The following is a 22,454-nucleotide window of genomic DNA, read 5'->3' as shown; positions in this document are numbered from 1 at the left end:
AATAATTCTTCCTCTTTTTTTTCTTCCTTCAAATCTCTCAACACATAGGAAAAAAATGTATATCAATTTATTACTTTTTTTTTTAATTACTTTCCATCGCACAAACCATGTCAACAGTACAATATATCATCAGCCAAGTCGTCGCAAGATGCTCTTAAAGCTAATGCGGATGTGTGTGTGTGTGTGTGTTAATTCGCATCTATAGTTCTGCCTTGATTACATGCAATTTATTACGTCGCCGGATCCGCGAAAAATGTTTCATGCAATAATCGGCGACCGTTTTTTAGATATTTAAGATCAAGCACTGACAGTCGCAATGGCATTACGCGGGAGGAGAGATACGGGGAGCGGTACCAAACGGTGTAATTTCGTTTGCCTACCAGTGACTTGATTCGTGAACACGTCGGAACGCATCATCGCAAATAATCGACAGTATTTAAGACGGTATTGTTAATGAAAATTTTGAGGGGACTGCGTAAAAGATAAACGCAATACAGTATTTCCTCGTTTCATGCCACCTGACATCGAATAGAGCAGCATAGTTTAGAATATATACAATTGTTTATCCTGTGAAAATTCTCCGGCGTCTCTCGAGGACAAAATCACCTAAGAATGAGAGAATACCAGAGGGCGATTATCAGTGCCCAAGATAAAAATAACACAGGCCCGCGAGAGGTTCAGTTACAAGAAGCAGAGTAGACACGTCAGATTTTTGAGTAATTTCTAGTTGAATAACCCAAAAATCGCTATTTTGGCCAATTTCATGAAAGCAAATTTTTTTTGCAATATCATATTCACTTATTCTGCTTTTTGTAACTGACAAAAGCTCAAATTTCGCAGGCCTGCGTAATCGGCCACTTTAGGATAATCATGTAAAGCTCAAAACTTGGTCGTTTCAAAGACCAGTATTCTCCATGATTCATCATCGTAAAACGTTGCGAAGCCAATTGTCTCCTCCGATCATGAAACGAGGAATTATTGTACATTTACGACGGATGGGATTAAAGATACAGACGATAGGATTCGGAATCAAATCAAAAGAAAGGAATTGATCGCATATTCGCATGCGATCAACTTAGTGTTATAAAAATATACTTCAAGGAATCACAGATTATATTATGTACAAATGGAGAAAGAGGAGTAGGGGAGGGGGGAAGGGGGAGGGGGGGATCGGAGCAGAGCGCATCGGGAGGGGGAGGAGGAGTGAAACGAGAGCGTTTAATCGGAAGAATCGCTCGTGGTCGAAGCTACTGTTTGGGGCTGCTGGGAACGATTGCGGTAGCTTCTCCTCGTCAACTCCTCCACCTTCTTTCGGAAACACTCTAAAGTTTTCAGTTTTTGCTCGTGATCGGAACCCGTATCGTCCGCACCTTCGTCGTTTTCCTCGGTACGCGTTTGCTCGCTGTTCTTCCCCCCTGTGGAAACACCTGATTTAATGCCGCTGTCGGGAGTGCAAGGAACTTGAGGCGATTTGTTGTTCGGCGTCGACGGCCCGTCCTCGCGACGGTCCTTACCGGCGCTACCGTTCACCCGATTCTTCGAGCCGGAAGCGGTCCTCTCCGCCTCCGATTCGTCATCGAGCTTTTGCCGTTTACTTTGGCTCTTACCGGAACAGTTCTCGTGCCGAGAGCTGTTCTTGCACTTGCGATGCTTTCGCCTTTGCGCCTTCGTGGACGCGTCCGAGTCGGTTTTCGAATGTTTTCGCTTCGTTCCGAGAGCGTTATTGTCCTCGGAACTGCTGCTGTTGCTGCTGTTACTGCTGCTGTTGCTGCTGCTGCTGCTGTAATTCGAGCGTTTGTCATCTTTCTCAATCGCGTTGGCAACGTATCGCGATCTTCGGGAGATCACGCCGGAACTGGTGCTAGGTTGAGCCGCGTCGACCGGTCGCTCGTCGTCACTGTCCGAATCACTATTGACCTTTAACACAGTACACTTTCTCCTGGCGGATATTCTTCTTCTGTCGGTGAATAATTTCGAGTGTTTTCTCTTGACGCCCTTCGATTTCGATTTCGACTTGGACCTACGTCTCGCGTGAACATTGTCCCCCTCGCTACCGGAATCCGAGGCAGATGGCCGCTCCAACGCGGCCATTCGCATGAGCTTCTCCCTGCGATTTGCGATAAGCCGAGTTATGCGATTCGGCGATTCTAACGGCCGTTCGGGAGCTACACCACCTTCTGATGCTGTAGTATCTAGGATGAGAAATAATAAAATGTAATAACTGAAAAAAAAAAAAAAAATCATATAAACAATGTCGAATGAAATATACGATGCCATAGGTCAAACTTTTCGAGCGACAAGCTATAAAACAAGCGTGTGAAATGATGAGTGATCAATATAAAATATTAAAATGTGTGATTATTGGAACAGAAAAAAATAGAATCATGTGTGAAGCTTGAGAATTTTTCCCTCGTGTATCTGAAATATTCTTTTGGCAAACTCAACGCTTGGTCCATTTCCCATCATCGCTCGCGACACATGGATATATTTTCGAGATTAAGAAACTCTGTTATGCTCGCTGTACCATCGAAATCCGTCGCGCTGTACGGCTCGCCTGTTGCCGGATTGATCTCGGAGTCGCTGGGGGTGTGCGGCGTCGGCATGTCCTCGGAGCTCCAGCCTTCAATTTCTCGCTGTACAAGGGAATCGAAGAAGGCCATCATTCGCGGGTCCTCCTTAGTCGATTGGTGGCTATAATCGTGCGTCATAAACTGTCCGCTGCGTAAAACTAGCCCTATATATTCATCGTGCGTGAACACTCGGCGTTGTCTCTCGCGCTTGCCAGCGTCTCTCTGGAAAAACACGATGATCAACAATCATGACGAAAATCCTAAGAATAAACCAACTATGAAGGATTATTGGATAAACGATTGGCAACCTTTAAACCTCCCAAGCACCCGGTTCCAAGCGGGAATGGGCTCCAGATCTTGATGATCTTCTCGACGCCGGACGACGCGAAGATGCAGCTCGCTTGATTGTATCGGACCTGATTGACGATCGATCTATGACCACGCAATACCATGTGGGCGGATTCTACCCACGGTTTGCCGTCCATAGGGGGGATTTTCCACATGTACAAGTTAAAATCGTCCGAGCCTGTCAATCAATTCGACGCATCATCAATTGTGACCATTTTCTTATGATTAGCATCTATTATAAATACAGGTGAACGTTTCTCGTGTTAAATATACCTACCTGATAGAACATACTCGTCGTTCTCACCAGCGAAACAACACGATTTCATGGTACAACTATTGTAATACCCCGGATGATCGAATTCGCACAAATACGTGGGAGAATCGACCGCGTAAAGAACTGGTGGTAGTCTTCTTCGTAAGGCCAGCAATCGGTTACCCACCGAATTAAACCTGACGTTCATACAGCTCTGCTGCGGACTTCCATAGCACAATACAGGCCTGTAAAGTGGAAGAAACGTGAATAATGAGTGAGTTCAAAGTCGCAAACTACATCATTCTGACATTTTTAGTGATGATTCGCATATGTTCAATCTTTATCTGTACAAATCTTCATTCACTTACTCCAAAGGTTTTCGTACATCCCACATACTGACACCTTCCTTAGCATTGGCAGTAGCGAGCATTCTGGAATCCACAGGATTAAACATGACAGAGTGAAAGGCGCTTTTGTACTGCGCCAAGCAGAGAGTTTCCGTGGTGCTGTTGCTACGTATGTCGTAAATCAAGACTCTCCCGTCGTCGCAGGCGCTAGCAAAGACGTCATCATTGTGCGGATGAATGGATAGTCCGTAGACTGGTTTTTCGTGTAGGAAGTAACTGAGAGGGTCGCTCCTACAATAATCAAAGAGACATTTGTTAACCGCAAAGTGGCAAATATTGGCTTGATATTTTCTCTTCTGTTCAGAAAAGCTGCCTTACGTTTGCAAATTATGGACTATGACTTGATCATCGTTCCCCGCAGAAAATATCTTGGTCTTGCTGCTATCGTAACCGAGGCAAAATATATTGCTGGCGTGTTGGGCCTTCATTACGACGGGCTTGCCCATACCCTGTATCGCCTGCTCCACTCTCCATAATAGAACTCTTCTGTCATCGCCCCCTGTGACAACAAGACACACATGATTCACCTCTATTATCAATGATTCATCATTTTTATCATCATATACCATGACTTATCTCTATCGAAATTTATTTTTAATATCTTCCTAATGGTATATCTTTAGACTTTAGACCAAAGTGTAATTTCTCACACAAAGACACCAACATTTCCGTTGAACTTCCAGCTCGAAGTCAACGGGCCCTGTGTCACGAGGAGAAAAAAGGGAGAAGAAAAATATAATCAATATCGCAGGATCCTTGATGATTTTAATTGAATCTCTTCTGATCTTGCTCTAAAAGATCAGAAGAGACTTAATTAAAATCGCCAAGGAATTTAAAAAAAAATAGCCTCTATAAAAACCATCCATCAAACTTATATAGGGGACTCGATCTGAACCCTAGAGGGAATTACGCGAGACGCGCAATAAGGAAAAAAAAAAAAAAAAATCGGAGCCTGACCGGACACGAGGAGGTCGCCCTGGTTCGAGAACTCGATCGCGTTGACGCATCCGTAGTGGGAGAGCAGGTCCTTCCTGTAGAGGTTCTCGGAATTCTCGAATCTGGCGTTGACGAGACGCCTGCAGTAGTCGTGCCTGTCGTCGATCTGTCGCGCGAGGACGTACGACAGGGCGCTGCACTCGGACGGATTGGCCATCTCCTCGGCCTCGGCGCCGCCCCCCGCCGCCCCGCCCCCCTCGCACGACTGCCGCAGACGTCGGCGACGTCGCCTGAGGCTGGCGGCGCGGTACCGCACGCGGCTCTCCTCGTCCATCTCGGCGGCCGTCCGCGGCCGGTCGTCCCTCTTGCACGACGTGGTGGTCGGCATCGTTGTCCTCGCCCCCGATTCCTTTCCAGGAGAGTGTCCTTCACGAGCGCCTTATTATCCTCCGCGGGGGCAGGACACGAGCGCCGCGCTTCCTTCTCTCGCTCCTGGCTCCTCTCGAGCGCTGTTTACTCGGAGCGAGTATCGTCCACCGGTCGTACTTGAGCGACAGGGCTCGTTTCCTCCTCTTCTCGCGATGCTCGTCACGAAAATTGTCGGCCGAGCGCCGCCAGCAGCCTCCAGCAGCTGCACGCCAAGGGTACAGGGTGATACGCGAACGCCACGACGCACGTATACAAAATACCACGACAGAGACACGCACCGCCGTCAGCTACTCGACCGTGCTCGAAGTACGACACTGTCGTGGTGTCACTACTACCACTACCGTCCCAAATCCAATCCGATCGGCCAACCGACAGGCCCCGTCCTGTCGCTGCTCGTCCAGCCCGATCAGCTGATCGGCCCTCTCCGTCCCCGCCCCTCGCCTCGCCCCGCCAACCCGCGCGCGCGGTCGCTCTCGTTCCGCTAATCGTCGCGTTGTGACTCGAACGGCGCGTGCAATCGCATCCTCGTGACGGTGCGTATCGGGTCTAAGGTCTCGCTCGAACGTGGACGTGGTTCTCTCGATAACCGTTTATTATTCGGCGGCGAGATTATTCGTGCATACTTCCGTATTTCCGTTCGCGCACACGACGTAAACACGCGGCGAGTCATGGAGACTGGTGGTGCCTCGCGGACGTTGCACGTACTACTTACGGGCCCGCCAGGTGAGCATCGAAAGGAGACTGGACTCTCAATTGGAGTCACATACGCGAAAGAGAGAGAGAGAAACATTTGAGAAAAATGTTTTTAAAAAATTAAATATTTTTAAAGTCGTATGTTTTATATATATATATATATATATATATATATATATATATATATATATATATACACACTTGAGATATTATTATTAATTAATATTAATATTAATGTCGGAGTACTTGGAGATTTTACTCCGATATATTTAGACACTATAAAACTAGGAAAAAGATAATAATAAAATAATACAATATAAAATAATAAAACTACAAGATTATAACTCTATTAATAATAAAATAATATAGATATAAAATTCTTATAAAAAAAATAAAACTCTATAAGATTATAAAACTCTATTAAAAAGATAATAATAAAATAATACAATATAAAATAATGAAATAATAAAATAGTATACAAGATATAAAACTTTCAAAAAAATAATAAAACTCTACAAGATTATAAAATTCTATTAAAAAACTCTATTAATAATAAAATAATATAGATATAAAATTGTTATAAAAAAAATAAAACTATGAGATTATAAAACTCTATTAAAAAAATAATAAAAATAATATACAATAAATTTACTGTTCGTATCCTATGATTGTCTTTCCTCTCACACAAGAAAGCTAAATAAATAAATATTTTTTATGCGGATATTAAAGCACCTTAATATACATGTTATCTACGACTTTCAATATTGTCAATAAAGCATAATATAAATAATTTAGTAAATAAATTTTATCAGAATGATTTATGTATATATATGTATATATAAATCATTTCAATGATAAAATTTATTTATTAAATTTATTTATTAAATTGTTTATATTATGATTTATAAACACATATATATATATATATATATATATATATATATATATATATATATATGTTTATAAATATGTGTTTATATACCTATATATATATATGTATATATAGGTATAGGTAAAACTACAGTGTGCAAAAAGATCGTATCTATCCTGGAGAAGAAGAGCAAAAATTTTGATGGGTTTTACACAGAGGAGGTACGAGATCACAGCGGCTCCAGGATTGGTTTTGACATCGTGCGAGTACGAGATCCCGAAACAAGATTGTCCTTGGCACGACTAAAGTATGTGTCTTCTTACTCGATATATGTATGAGACACGTGCAACTGAAAATATTGTACTTATTGCTTTCACGCGTAGGAATTTAACAGACGCTCGACAGGCTTCTAGACATCAGGTAGGAAATTACCACGTTTTCCTGGATAACTTCGAGAAGGTGGCGCTTCCAGTATTGGACTCAGATACTGTAAGAGTAACATTTCTCTTAAAGTTAATTGGTAATCACCTCCTTACAATTCGATAACATAAAATTATGCGTTCCTTTTTCCCACAGGATATATTATTCATTGACGAGATTGGCAAGATGGAGTTATTTAGCAAAGACTTCAAGGGGAAAGTAACGGATATATTGTTGGGGTCCTCTAAGAGAGCTTTCGTGATTGGAACTATTCCGCAGATGCACAAAGTACCGCGACAGCACGTGGCATTGTTTGAAAAATTACACGCAGACGAGAGAATCAAGATTCTAAACGTGTCTCATGGAAATCGAAACCGTTTACCGGAAGAAATTACTCATCTTTTATAAACACACCTCGATTAATGCACTCGTAATTTATTGTGTCGTCATCTCATATGTAAATGCATAAAGTAAAATATCGATTTTTATATATGTACATTATAAACATCATTTATTATTAACAAAAAACAAAATGTTAGATCAAAGAAATCCATCCAATCACGATAGATTTGTAAAAAATTGTCACAAATAACATGACAAGTTGTGCGATTGGATGGATTATTGTACTACATAATTATGCTATCTTGCATATGCATTTATATATTTTCATAATAATTATTATATTTAAATTCCACCATTGGTCATTAAAGAATCGATTAAAATTATCGCGATATAAGAGTCTGCGTGTTTCATATAAACAACAGATTATAAGTTAAAATGTATATATGTGTCGTGTGTGTGGAAAAGATATATCTGGGGATCAAAATTTTTTGCTCTCCATTTACATTTGGTGCTCGCGGATATCTTTAACGAGCAAGGTGGTCCTATCGATTGAGGGTACAAAATAGAAATGTTTTCTCTTCGCGTTATTTTATACAAACAAACACAAATCACTAGTGTTTAAGTGGGCTTTCGGTTTTTCTTATCACGGATAAAATCATTTTTCTCCTCACCTACGATCTATTATTCATAGATAAGAAAAGTCAAGTAGATTTGTTTGTGTGTTTCTAAAAATAAGCAAACTTTTCTCACTTTTGTACCCATCAATATAATGCATTCTCATTTGCATTATTTTTTAATACAGGAAAAATTCTTCCTAATCGCCTAGAAAGAATATAATAATTATTGTTATGGAGAAGCACCCAACTTGTCTCTTACCTTCTCCATTTTGGTATCAAATATATTACGCACACTTTGATTGGGCTACTTATATCTCAGTTATTTTATTTTTATTTATCAATAATACCTAGAGGTTGTTCCACTAGCACATGAACTTTAGTAAAGAATTGGCATAAGCCATCGGCCTTACATTAGGATGAGGCTGTAAGCAAAGAATACATTAAACGATTTTTTTTATATAGCTACAATACAAAATGTAAATGTATGTATAATAATGTGAATAAAGTATACGCACCATTGCTTCGTACGATGTAAAATATGGTTTCATATCTTTGCCGTTAAGTGTGATAAAGGCACCTCGGTTACCCATAGTATCGCTGAAACATACATACATTCAATATTAAGTTAAGATTGAAATTACATCATAATGCATTATAATCAATTATAATGAAATATTACATTATTGAAGACATTGCTAATACATACTAATACAGAGTATTGTTACAATGCATACCAGTAATTTGGAGCGGAGAATACTGTGATACATTTTCCATCATGCCCAACTTCATAACCGTCGTTCTTCACTTCGTGACTCCTCACGATGTAATCGAGAGAATTTATCCTGAGGAAGTTCTGCGTGACATCAGGTCCGAATTGAACTCCTACGCCTCTCTTGCTGGGCGCCCGGCCCTTCTGCGGTTGCGGATCTGACCACAACAATTCGCACATCAACCCTTCGTCGGGTGGTTGTCTATTTCTGTCGATTTCCCTGATCTCTTGTAACGTTACGTCGTCCCGCGAAAATAATCCACCGTGCATTACCTAGCGATGAGTCCATTATAATTTCATCAAAATGATACATGCAATATTTTCTGCAAGATATAAATATAAATTATGCGAGCTTTTTGATGATACGTCATACTCACAAGTACTTTATTATTGAGGCAGTGTGCTAGGGGGAGCCAATTATAGACTTCTGTAAACAATTCTGCCATTTGAGTAGAGTATTTAGCTTTTACTTCGCCGTCAAATCCGTACATTTGATTCATCGTTGCTGATTCATGATTGCCTGAACATAAACAAATGTTAAGAATGTAAACTCCAATTCCAGAATATGTCGAGAAATGAGGATTACGTACCTCTTGACATGAAAAAGTGATTTGGATATAATAATTTAAAACCAAATAGAGTAAATATACATTCTACGGAGAAGGAGCCTCTGTCTACAAAATCTCCATTAAATAACTATGCATCTATTAAGGAATATATATTATTCTTGGATTAAAAATATATAAAATTTTATATACATGTATGTGTTTTATATATATGTGTGATATCAAAATCTAAGGTATATTATTTTTTATAAATTAAACAAACTATCATCTACATTTATCTGTCTTTGTAAAGGATACATATGGATTAGTCTCTGATGGTAATCCGTTCAATTTAAATATATTAAGCAAGTCGTAAAATTGACCATGTATGTCGCCACAAATTGTGAATTTACTATCCTCTGGAATTGTAATATCCACTAAACTAGGTTGTGCCATAAACCACGATTTAACGTCCAACAGAATCTTATAAGCATACTTGCGATGCAATTTATTTTGATTTTTATACCACTGTAGTAAATCTTGCATAAATTGCAATGTGACTTTTCCATCAACCAATTTGGGTCCTGTGTACTCGTCCTCAATAACTAAAAAAATAATATCAAGATGCTATCTTTTAATTGCTTGTTATTAACAGCTTTAAATTCTTTGCATTATTTACAAAATTTTCCATTTGAAAACAATATGTATAGCATATTCTATTTTGTTTCTTCTTTTCTACAAAAGTTAAAGAATGTATAATCACATTCAAAAATTATATAATAAAAATTATTATACTAATTATTTAGCTAACAGCTTAAAATTATTTGCATTTTTTGACAAGATTTTTCATTTCAAAAGAGAATAAAAATATGTATAAGACATTCTATCGTGTTATAAAAGTTAAAGAATGTATAATCACATCATCTTCAAAAATCATATCAAAATTGCTATAATAAATCAAAAGCTTGAAAATAAAATAAAATAAAAAAATAAATAAATAAAAAGAAATTGAATATATTTATAGTTTTGTATAAATAAATATTATAAATATTATAAATTGACAAATAGAATTTAAATAAAAAGTAATGTTAAAGTAATTTATTCTTCTTATATTAAATGCGCAATCAAATAATTGCTCACCCATGGCTTCTAAATTGATCATATCGGCTATATTTTTCTTTTCCTCTACAGAGATAGCCTTCTGGAAGGCTAACAATTTAACCATCTTATTACATTCAACGAATCTCTCATTTGCGTCCTTATCATTGGGCCTGGCCTTTACAACAGTTCTGTAATCCGTAAGGGCTAGTTTGAACTTGCCGAGAGACATGTAAGCAGCGGCTCTGCGATAGTAACCCTTTACATAATTTCTATCTAACTCGATAGCTTTGGACGCATCTGTCAATGCATATCCAAAGCATTCCGTCCTCAGGTAAGCGATACTCCTGTTGCCATAGTACACAGCTATTGAGGGATTTAATTCTATGGCTTTGGTATACAATTCAATGGCTTTATCGTACACTTGATCTGGAAAAAAAAGGAAAAGTAATTAATATAAAAATAATAAAAAAAATAAAATTAAAAAATTATTATTTTCTTTTATTTATTTTATATTAATATTATATTCATATAAAATGTTATATTAATATGTTATATTAATATTTGTTATATTAATATTATATTAATATAAAATGTTATATTAATATTATATTAATATTTGTTACATTAATATTATATTAATATTTATATTATATTATATTAATTATTTATATTATATTAATATTTATATTAATATAAAATTAATAAAAAAAATAATAATTATATCAATGACATAGTACATTTCAAGTTATATTTGTTGAGATTCGATTTTCTAAAAACGCACGAGTTTTTTGAAAATATGAAAAAGAGACCAATATAAAAAATCACAGCTCTCAGTATCCGATATAAAATAAAGCTTCATACGCGCGAAAGGTAAAATGGGAAAATAATTAAGATTCTTTCTCCTCGGTTAGTTGGGTTAGTTCGGGATACACGTGACTGTAGGGTGGATATTAAATATGCCGCGGGATACGAGCCCACGTGGATCACGTACTCTTGAAGTACACGTTCGCCTCCTCCTTGAAAAATTCCGCCTTCTTCGCGACTTCCGTCTCCACTCCCTCGTTCTCGCTCATCCTCGCTGTGTGTGTGGTGCGTCCGCCGCCGAGCCTCGTTAACGGGGATGCAGATCCGATGTAACCCGATGGCGGCAAAGTCACGCTCGACGCGGCGAAAAGTCACACGCTCGGGGCCACGCGGTCGCGTAAAAAAAACTCGCGCATCAACGTGCGTTCCTCCCTCGTCGCACAAGGCGGCATATAAGAGCGTGCGCTTCCCGTTCCTCGCGACCGTACCGCGAATTCCGCTTCTTTCCTCGTCCGCTGCCTCCAGCCTCCTGACCGGCGATGTTCGATTAATCGAATCGCTAATCGATCGTTCGTTGCGCGCGCGCAACAGAGGATGCCTCGTTTCGGCGCGAATTTTCACCCTTTGCAAGTCGAGTTTGATAATTGATCCTTTTTTTCATTTTTATCATTTACGTACGTTTTTATATTGTGTCAAATGGGACACCCTGTATATGTACATATACAGGGTGCCCCATTTGACACAATATAAAAATGTACCTAATACCTTCATTTTTATCATTTAGGTACATTTTTATATTGTGTCAAATGGGACACCCTGTATATATATTAATATAATATATAGGGTGTCCCATTTGACATGACGAAATATCCTGAAGACAAAATAAAATTAAAAAAAAAAAGTTGAAACAAGTGTTACGTGATTTTGAGGGACGATCAAACTGACAATATTATTTATTTAATGCGTGAGCACTTTCAAGGTCATTTCAGGGTCAACTTTTTTTTTAAGTGGAAGCCTATACTTTTTATTACAGAATCTTATTCTATGTAAAAAAACGAACAACTTTTGTCGGAAAAATTTTTCGTACGATCTCTACTTTTTAAGATATTTTCAGAAATAACTAGAAAATTATTTTCATTTTTCAATAATTTTTTAATCGACTTTGCCGAAATTTTAGCGAAAATAAGTGTTTTCAACCTCATAATTTTTGAACATTTTTATTCTGACATTTCTGTAAAAAAAATTACACTTCGTTGTTACTAAAATTATTGTTAATAAAAATCTTTAAAAATAAACTAACATTGTTATTTATAAAAAAAATCTTGAAATGACTGTGAAAAATCGCCCATGTTAAAAAAGAAAACAAACAATTTTATCTTCGGGATATTTCGTTGTGTCAACTTAAATAAGACACCTTGTATATATGTTCTTTTGGTTTTCTCTATTATATATTAAAAATATTTAGAACTTTTTATAACTTTTAGCATTACGCAACATGAGAAACTACCTCTCACAAAGGATATAGATGTGATAAAAATGAAAGAATAAAAATAAAAAATAAATTAATAAACAATCTCATATAAAAATAATGACTTTTATTTCGACAGGTCATGTAATTATTGTAAATTTTTACATACTAAAAATAAATTTGATCTGTAAATTAGTGTATTAAAACTGCATAAAATTAAAAGTACAAAATGGTATTCATATATATAAAATTATTAAGAGAAAAAAAACTAATAGAACCTTTTTTTATTTATATTGACAGAATGTAGAGATTAAAAAAAAACGTTATTTTTTTAAAATGTTTTCTTCTGATTAAAATATTAAGATTGAAAATTATAAAAATTATTATATTTTATATTGATAGTGAATGTCGAAATTACATCGCTTATGTTAGATTCTAATATAAACAAAAATGTTGAAAAAGATGTTATACTTTACGTACATATAATTTTACATATAATTTACGAGCCATATAATAGCCTTAAAGACAAGTAGTGGAAACTGTGGTAAATTCATTATTGTTACTTTTTAAAAATTAATTGTAAATAATGAAAATTAATTGTAAATAATTGTAAATACTAAGTTTGTTTCATTAACATTAATGACTGCAATCAATCGTAACATTATGAAGAATTTAGTGTATTCTATTTGTACTTCATTTTGTGGTTGTTAATCTATTATCCAATTATTTGGATATTTCCATGATCTTGAGAATTCTTTCGTATACAAGTTTTGGAGCATCTTTGGCCTATAAAAAATCCATATAATTGAATGTGGATCATGGCACTTTGTACATATCCACGACGTTGAGCAGTAAATGGTACAACCTCCTTGAAGAAATATTTTTATGAATTACTTAGTTATTATTTACGCAGGACAACAGTCTAAATAAAAAAAAAAAAAAAAAAAATATATATATATATATACAAAATTCAATTCTGAAACGTGATCGTGAAATAACAGAATTTGATAATCGAATATTCGATAGGAATTATATTTCAATCGCGAATCGTTACTCACGTAATTAAACTGCTCGCTATCGTAACCACTGTCCATTAATATCATGTTGCCGCAGGTCTCCTCTTCGACAAAATTCTGGTTGCAGCCGTATTTCAAAAGAAATTTCATAAATCGTTGTGCAGCAAAAATTCATCATGTAAAGAAAATCGCGTTATTACCTGCAATCAAAGATCTTTTATTCTTGATGTATATAAGTTACATGTAATTCTTTTTTGTTTCAAGTTTTAGAGATATTTTTCAAAATAAGAAAACAAACTTTTAAGCACTTTTTTTTAAAAAATTGAGATAATTTATAGAAACTTTGAGAGAATTGTTTCGATTTTAATATTAACTCCTAGGAGAACATTTCGTTCAAAGTAAAATCGAAAATTAAATATATATAGTACAAACAGGATGTGACGATTTTGTTGTAATTAAAACAAATCACAGAAATTATAAAGACTTGTTATTTTTTGAGTAACAAGTTATTTCTTATAATCAGTAACGAGTTGCTCTTATAAAATATCTTTTCCAATTCTGTATAGCATGTTGTATTGTTCATACATTATTTTTTAACAACAGATAATATTATTTATTACAGTTTTGTAATTCTTAGTATCAATATATATCTTTAAAACTAGCTTTGAATTAAAATTCAATTAAAATGAGCTTCTGAAATTAATTAAAAAATTTAATTTTGTATTATTTGTTTGGCTACCTGTAGTTTTTCAATTGACTGAACTGAAGAATCATTAGGATTTCAACACTTATATGAAAGAAATATTTCAATATCTATCACCTAAAAATAATATTAAAAAAATAGGACTCTGATGTGCGTATATAATTTATAGTGTGATTTAAACATATAGTAAAAATAAGATTATATTTCTTTTTATTCCAACAAAAGAATATTGTTCTTAGTAATTATGTTTCGATGCTGAATTATATTTTCTAACAATATTTAAATATATTATTTTATCTTCCAAGAAAGGTAAAGCTGTCGTGCCAGATTTTGCATATGATTTACAAAGGCCACTGGAGAGAGACTAATCATCATTAGCATCATTCGAGTGATTTCCGGACGCTTTGATGCTATTATATAAAAAGTAGTTGCGCCCATAGAATGACTAATGTATGTAATGGTTGCGAGCTCATATTTGTGATAAATGTAATTATTGCGAGTTATGCCCATTTCGTTAAAGCTGTGATAGAATATTCGATATGAAGTGTATAAATATACAATAATGTCAGAAAATAAATATCTTTCTTTTTTAAAAAGTTTCTAAAATATATTGTTTTCGAAATACTCGTGTTCCTTTAATGCATTTGCCGTTTCTTGATTCTTTGTATAAATGACTCTGTGTAAAAATTTTGATAATTCTATTATAATTAAGTATACAATATGTGATGGATATTAATATTTACATACACAATAGATATTAATGTCCATCATGTTACATCAAAGCCGAAAAGCACACTTTGCTGCCACAAGGAAATTTGTTTTATATCCATTTAAATAAAACAACTCTGATGTTACACCACAACTATTCTTAGCCTAAACTTTACTAATTCGCAAATATTTCATTATAAAGATACGAATATTAAATTTAATTATATACCAGAATTATCAAAGTTGTTTCAGCAAGAATTATTTATATGAAAAATTAAGGAACAGCAAATGCATAGGATTGGTATATTGAAAAATGAGACATTTAAAACGATGCATTTACAAAAATTTCAATAAGGCAAAAAATATGTATTTTTAATTTTATTTTTTTTATAAGAAATGCAATAGTATCTGCTTGTGGGACAAATGTATTTATACTACAACATTTGTACACTTATATAAGGGATATTTTTAGACAGATATCATTTAAAATAACTGCATATAATTAAATAAGTAGATATATAGATCAAGTCATTTGATGTCAAATTAAGTCAAACATTACATAACTATGTCATTTCCAAAGCATCATTATTTTTATTTTTAGTTTATGCAAATACCTGAAATTCCAAATTTTGATTCCGACAGCGATAGAGAAATATGCGCTTTCGAGTAACTATTACCACGAAAATTTCCCAACTAAACATCATATCCCTGATTCGCTAATAGGGGGTAAGCTGGAATGTAAAAGAATTTCATTTACTACATGATTTGATCTTTTCATATAATATTCTTGCACATATTTTACAATATATTTATATGCTAATATTTTTAATAATAAATTAAGTTCGCGAATTCATGTATAATTCAATCATTATTAAGTAATTTAAATAACTTTAAATAAGCAATTCTAAATATATAACATATGTAAATTATAAAATATATGTATATAAGTATACATGTTATTTGATGAATTTTAAAAATTTTCGAAAAGTAAAATGTGTTAGAAGTTGTACAATTAAAAATACACTATAAAATTTTTTTGACATTTCAATTCGAGAGTTTCTCTTAGATATTTTTCTGATAAAAGTAATATCATTCCGGATACATATATATCCAGATATAGTCTCGAAATATTTCTTAAAGATTGATTAAAGGATCGTACGGAGTGCTTTGTCTTTGCCAGGAACAATCCAATCAGCGGAACTGTTAAAAAAACCGTGTATCAGCAGCACAGATAGAGAATCGTTGCCACCTGTAATATCAATAAATAGCCATCCTCTGTCATTATAATGTGAGCCTCTGCGCGATAACCCGCTCTCCTTATCATTTGCGGCTGAAAAAAAATCAGATAGGATGTAAATACTCTAAAAACTGATTTAAAATTGATTGAAATAAATTTACAAAAAGATACATACGCATATTTATTTTCTAAGTAAATGGGGGATTATTATATTAAACTTGAAATGCCAATATCTAATTTTATGAAAATTATATAAAATAATAACAAATTATCTTTAATTATCTACAATTATCTATAATTATCTTTAATTATAAATAATTAAAATCCAAAACAAAATCGAATAGACATTAATGATTTAATTACACAGACAATTATAATTATCAGAAATTGTAGAACGAAATCTTTTTGCATGATAAAATATTAATATCAATGAAAATTATCTTAGAGAAATTTTTTAGAGGACCATTATTGTTATTCGTGTTTTTCCTCTCACCGCAATTGAAATAATTGTAATAACTATTTCATAATTATAATAAATATATAATTATGTATTTATACTTTTAATTACTTTAAACATTACATAATAAGCATAATAGAATAATAATACTAAGCATAATAGAATAATAATAATAAGCATAATAGAATAATAATACTAATAATATTCTTTTATATTTTACATATTACTGTATTTTAAAACAAAGAAAAATAATGTATAATGGAACAATTAGATGATATTAATAATTGAATATTAAAATAGCCAACATAAAAAACAAAAAAATAAAAAATATAAATACTATAGCAGATATTCATAATCTTCCACAGTCTGTTCTTATATTTAAGATCATCTTAAATATGATCATAAGTGATCTTAAAATTTCATATGGCCAATGAAATAGTCGTATAACATTTTTAGACTTGAGACGATTTTGAATAAAATAACGGACTATGAATACCGACTGGAATTTATATCTATTTTTTTTTGTAGACACAATTAACAATGATGTATAATTTTGTAAAATATTTTGATTTTGAATAAAAAGCATCAATCATACGCAAGATAGTTTTCGAGCAATTTTTGACAACATTGAATAAATTTAGCAAATTGAAATAATGAAAACTTTAAATCTCGCTTTAATGAATCAATCAAAAAGATATACTTACTGTGTTGAGATCGATATTGATCGGGATTGAATTCGTCATTTGACTGATTCCAGCTAGTCCATGTTATTATTTCCATCAGCTCGTTTGGTTCGGATATTACATTTGCCAGCGCCACATCTACAAAACGAGAGTAGATACAAATCAATCTCATTGCGACAAGCAATTCAATAAATGGCACAAAAATGAGTGATGCAAATTCTTCAAAAAAATCAAAATATATAAATTATAAAAAGGAACAAAAATGCGAAAACGAGATGAATACGATTGTGTGCAGTTGTTTTTTATAATTATTTAATATTTAATATTGCAGTGAATTGTCATTCCGAGCTTTTTCCTTATTAGTTATGTGGCATTACGAAAAAAAAATATATATACATGTATGAGATACATAGATTATTGAAATTACAATATAAAAGAAAGTAGTTGCATGTATAATTAATGCTGTATGCTATGCAACAGTGTGTAATATTTTGTTTTTCACATCACTTTAACAAATTTTGTATGCAATTGCAACGTAACTTTACCATCAATCATTTTAGGCTTTGTGTATTTATTCTCAAGAGACAATTAAAAATAATTTGAATATGTTAATTTTTATTCATTAACACCAGCTTTGAATTATTTGCATCTTTTAACAGAATTTTGCATTTCAAAAAAATATATCTATCGCATTTTATCTTATTTCTTTTTTCCTAAAAATTAAAGAATGTATAATCAAAATAATATAATATATAAATTATAATATATAATATATCATAATTTTCAAAAATTATATTAATATCAATATTACTACTTTACATTATAGTTTCAATTTTGTTAAAAAAGAGACATATTTATACAATAATTTTATTTAGAAATATCACAAGTTAACAAACAAGATTTATATTAAAAAGTAATGTTACTAAAATCAAATATATTTGAGTATATGATTATAGTTTTTTTGTATCAAATTTTCTTGGAATCACTTCAAATACTTACCTACAGTTTCTGAATTCATCTTATGGATCTGAATTTATCTTATCATATCTTTCTTTTTCTTTAGAGAAATTCTTTTCTTCTGAAAGATTAATATCTTTTCTTCGCATTCTTATCATTGCCTTGCTTTTATGACAATTCTGTAAGGATTAGTTGGAACTTGCTGAGAAATATTTAAGCAACAGTTCTGTGATCATCCTTTTCTATAATTTCCATCTAATTGCTTTGTGTCTATCAATGTGTTTCCAAAGAATCCTATCTTCAAGTAAGTTCTACGATTTTGCTCATAATATTATTTGATGGCTTTATTATACTGTAAGAAAAAAGTATAGTGATTAATATAAAATAAACAAAGATTATATCTCATCGTTTGTTTGCAATATATATATAATGCAATAGGAAAAATTAATATTATATTCAACGCTCTCTTATTTATGCAAAAATTCATTCTTTCACGAGTTCTTTCGTTGAATCGTAGTCAGTTTGATCAACTTGAGATACACTTATTTGTTTAAATATTAAATATGCTGAGAAAAAAATACCGATCCTACATATTTGCAAATACTTGTTCGCCTTCTCCTTGAATCATTCCATCCTGATTCACGTCTTTCGTCCAGGATCATCGTATCCTTCTCCTCGTCCTCGTCACTGATTTTCATTATCCAGTCAAAGTTATCCTTTTACTGCTAAAAATCAAGGAGTAATCATAATTAATAAAAAAAGTCCTTAAAAATAATTTACAGTTATTTTCTCTCAAAAAAATCATTTTTAAAGAAATAAAACCTCAAAAAATAATTTTCCTCAAAAAAACAAAATAAAAGATCAAAAATATATAAAAAATATAAAAAATATAAAAAATAAAATATCAAAACTAAATATAAAATCAATAATTACTATTAGCCAAGTACTTGAGAGTATTTTGTAAATTTGATATAATATTTGTCATGAAATTAATCTTACGTTATAGTAGAAATATTACACATAAATTTTTCCGAAGAAATTAAAACGCATTTTATTTTTATTCAGAGAAACTTGATTTCTAAAATCGACACTAAATGAGAATTAGGATTCTTTTAATTCCTAAAATATTTTTTATATAATGAACATAATTTAAAAAAAACGCAAATTTTAAATCGAAGTATTACTGTTAGAAATCCAGGAATAATCATAATGCATACTTACTTGTATTATTTTGACATGTGACATTAGCCAGAGGCATTTTTCCTAACCTAACCTTACACCCAGGCAGGCCACGTGGTCCACTTGATGTAACGGACGTAACGTGACGTCACGTTCCCATGACAGTCGATTAATCGAATCGCTAAACGATTCTGTGCGCGTGAAATCGCTTCAACGCGATTTGAAATATTTGAACTGGTGAAAATCAGTGACCAAATTTTATATCATCTGCATCAGTGGTGATTACGATGGTACCGTAGGCGAGAGACGTGAACCAGGACGGAATTATTCAAGGACGAGGAGAACAAGTACGTAATATGCATCATGTATTTTATGAATATTTATTTATTATACGTACTTTACGAATATGTTCCCAGCAAACACCAAATAACAGTTATATAACTGTTTGTTATAGATTCCCACTCAATAATATAACTGTTATGTAACAGTTATATAACATGTAACAATTATATTTTTGAGTGGGAAATTACAACTAACAGTTATATAAATGTTAGTTGGTGTTTTCTGGGTTATATGGGATCGATGTATTTCCCGGAATATATTTAATATTAAAATTTGAATGTTCAGTCTTGGAGCAAATTTTTGTTATCCTTTGAAAAAATAAATATTTTTATTTTTCTCTTACTATTAATATCTGGAATTCTATAAATATTTTTATTCTATAAATTTATTCTATAAATTTTTATAATTCTATAAATTTTTATAATTCTATAAATTTATTCTATAAATTTTTATTCTATAAATATTTTTATTTTTCTCTTACTAAAATATCTGGAATTCACTCTCTCCTTCTCTCTTTTCCTTTCTCTTCATTTTTCCTTATCATCAGTTGCTTAAAAATATAAAATATTCTCTGATTTTCGCAGCTGGTGGGAAGGAGGCAAAGAATTATTTCAGAAAGCATATCCATCACAAATATATGCTCGTAAAAAAATATTCTTACAATTTTATATCAAATCATCATTTTCCTACATTTTTATCAAGAGTCTGCATCCTTCACAAAAATGTTTTATATTTTTATGTAACTGATGATAAAGAAAGATGAAGAAAAAGAAAGAGAGAAAAAGGAAAAGAGAGAAGGAGAGAGTGAATTCCAGATATTTTAAATATTAATTAATTTAATTTACAAAAATTATTAATAACATAAAATATTAATTAATTTAATTTACAAAAATTTACAAAAATTTAATTTAAATATTATTTTATTTTGTGTAATTAAAATCAGGAAAATATGTATATGTACATAATAAAGAAAATAAAAATATTTAGTTTTTTAAAGGATAACAATATATATACTACCCTCCACAAATTTGAAAACACATTGCATTTTACAGATAAACAATCGCATGGCAGCAATCTGTGCAGATTTTTCATATGAATATATTGCAAGACGTTTAAATGATGATATGACGCCTGTTTATACCGAAAATATACCGAATAATTATTACGCGGCACCGAACTGCTCGGAGTTAAATTTCGCGCGGAGTTAAATTTTTGATTTGTTCTGCCAATTAGTGCTACTACAGCATATCAGATGCTGTAGTGGAATGCCTGTAATGTTTACGCACATTAGAAACATACATCAGAGCAGAGAGAAGACTGAGAGATGTCATGGCCCGCTTTTAGGTGATCCCTGGAAGCGATACTTCCTCTATGGATATTAAAAACGTGAACATGAACTACAAAGCCAATGTCCACGAATGTTCTCAGAGGGTAACATATATGTCTCTCTGATAATATAAATAATATAAATAAAAATATAAATAATTGAATTAATAATAATTTATTATATTATAAAAATATTAGTATGTTATTTATTATATTATAAAAATATTAGTATGTTCTCTCTTTCCACGCTATTATTTATTTATGAGTGTTCTTTTTCTTCTCAACATCATTTATTTATTTTTTATTTATTTATTTATTTATTTATTTAGCTCGCTCTAAGTCAGTCTTCTAAAATGCAAAACTAAATATTATAGAATTTGACTTTGAAAATAAAATAATCGAATAAATTTAAATAATTAGCATAACGAAAGGTTCCGTGATAAGTTATTTAATAAATAATCAATTTTAATTAATTAATGAAAATACTTCTGAAATGAAAATACACGGTGTTCGACTTTGGCAATACAAAAAATAAACAGTAGCGCGCTATGTTAAAGCTTTAATATTAGAATTAACTATATTTCGACCAATGTTTTAATTTTCTTAATCCTTGTTATTAAACAATATACAATTTAATCGAAAATCGATTAAATGATAGAAATCCAAAATATTAAATAATTACTTCGATCGTTGCGATTTTTACGGACAAAATAATTATTATTATAATATTTAGAGTCACAAATATATTTCATCCATGTTACACTTTATCGTTCTACTTGACAATCTAAATGTAATTTGGATTGTGAGAGAACACGAAGTAAATCAATCGAATTATAGATGCAAATAATTAGCATAATGAAAGGATAAATTGTTTAATAAATAATCAATTTTAATCAATAAATTAAAATACTTCATTAATTTAATATATTCCGCGTTAATGTACATTTTATAATATATAAAATATTTTGGCAACGAATTATTGATAACACGGTGTTCGACTTTGGCAATATAAAATATAAACAGTAGCGCGCTATGTTTCGGCTTTGTCATCATTCGCACGGTGACTCTCGAGTAATAAGATAGTAGTGAGAAACGTTTCGTATTGTATTGTAATTTTTTTACTAAACACGATTACGATTAGTATCGAAACATAATTTGCTTTAAATATTAATATAAATTAATTAATTAAAAATTAATTCACGACATGAAACTGTATCGCAACTATAAATCTTTATCGAATCGCAATCATTCATTACCGTGATTAAAAATTGAA

The 22,454-nt window shown here is 32.4% G+C and overlaps 4 protein-coding genes across 9 annotated transcripts; 1 reads left to right on the top strand and 3 right to left on the bottom strand.

Moving 5' to 3' along the window:
• Positions 1-27: 27 nt before the first annotated feature.
• LOC145965841 (uncharacterized) lies at positions 28-5,631 on the bottom strand. Its single transcript, XM_083089576.1, has 7 exons — positions 4,536-5,631; positions 3,897-4,077; positions 3,540-3,809; positions 3,196-3,416; positions 2,879-3,096; positions 2,525-2,792; positions 28-2,192 (listed from the first exon to the last, which is right to left on the bottom strand). The coding sequence occupies exons 1-7, from the start codon at positions 4,900-4,902 to the stop codon at positions 1,219-1,221; spliced, it is 2,499 nt and encodes an 832-aa protein (XP_082945702.1). The 5' UTR covers positions 4,903-5,631; the 3' UTR covers positions 28-1,218.
• On the top strand, positions 5,169-8,204 carry LOC145965843 (cancer-related nucleoside-triphosphatase homolog). The gene is made up of 4 exons (XM_083089579.1): positions 5,169-5,666; positions 6,643-6,814; positions 6,891-6,996; positions 7,084-8,204. Exons 1-4 carry the CDS (start codon positions 5,612-5,614, stop codon positions 7,333-7,335), a joined length of 585 nt encoding a protein of 194 aa, XP_082945705.1. The 5' UTR covers positions 5,169-5,611; the 3' UTR covers positions 7,336-8,204.
• On the bottom strand, positions 7,343-11,652 carry Ppd3 (protein phosphatase D3). The gene is made up of 8 exons (XM_083089577.1): positions 11,293-11,652; positions 10,341-10,727; positions 9,519-9,805; positions 9,246-9,351; positions 9,033-9,175; positions 8,621-8,928; positions 8,402-8,483; positions 7,343-8,308 (listed from the first exon to the last, which is right to left on the bottom strand). The coding sequence occupies exons 1-8, from the start codon at positions 11,372-11,374 to the stop codon at positions 8,249-8,251; spliced, it is 1,455 nt and encodes a 484-aa protein (XP_082945703.1). The 5' UTR covers positions 11,375-11,652; the 3' UTR covers positions 7,343-8,248.
• A 1,033-nt stretch (positions 11,653-12,685) lies between these two features.
• Positions 12,686-19,660, bottom strand: LOC145965320 (uncharacterized). 6 transcript variants are annotated; one of them, XM_083088781.1, is made up of 9 exons: positions 19,556-19,660; positions 18,925-19,059; positions 18,377-18,686; positions 17,923-18,090; positions 17,399-17,515; positions 16,160-16,330; positions 15,615-15,731; positions 13,632-13,789; positions 12,686-13,441 (listed from the first exon to the last, which is right to left on the bottom strand). In XM_083088781.1, the coding sequence occupies exons 4-7, from the start codon at positions 17,930-17,932 to the stop codon at positions 15,694-15,696; spliced, it is 336 nt and encodes a 111-aa protein (XP_082944907.1). In that variant the 5' UTR covers positions 17,933-18,090; positions 18,377-18,686; positions 18,925-19,059; positions 19,556-19,660; the 3' UTR covers positions 12,686-13,441; positions 13,632-13,789; positions 15,615-15,693. The 6 variants fall into 6 exon arrangements, with proteins under 6 accessions (XP_082944907.1, XP_082944902.1, XP_082944903.1 ...); XM_083088776.1 differs by lacking the exon at positions 17,923-18,090 and having other exon boundaries at positions 18,916-19,059; XM_083088777.1 differs by lacking the exon at positions 17,923-18,090 and having other exon boundaries at positions 12,686-13,495.
• Between the last annotated feature and the right edge of the window lie 2,794 nt (positions 19,661-22,454).

Source organism: Camponotus vicinus, unplaced genomic scaffold (genome assembly GCF_025532165.1).
Source record: "Camponotus vicinus isolate PSW18456_S1 unplaced genomic scaffold, iyCamVici1.0 SCAF_14, whole genome shotgun sequence".
Classification (NCBI taxonomy): domain Eukaryota; kingdom Metazoa; phylum Arthropoda; class Insecta; order Hymenoptera; family Formicidae; genus Camponotus; species Camponotus vicinus.
Note: the sequence above shows the minus strand (reverse complement) of the source record. Positions and strands in the feature narration are given on the sequence as shown.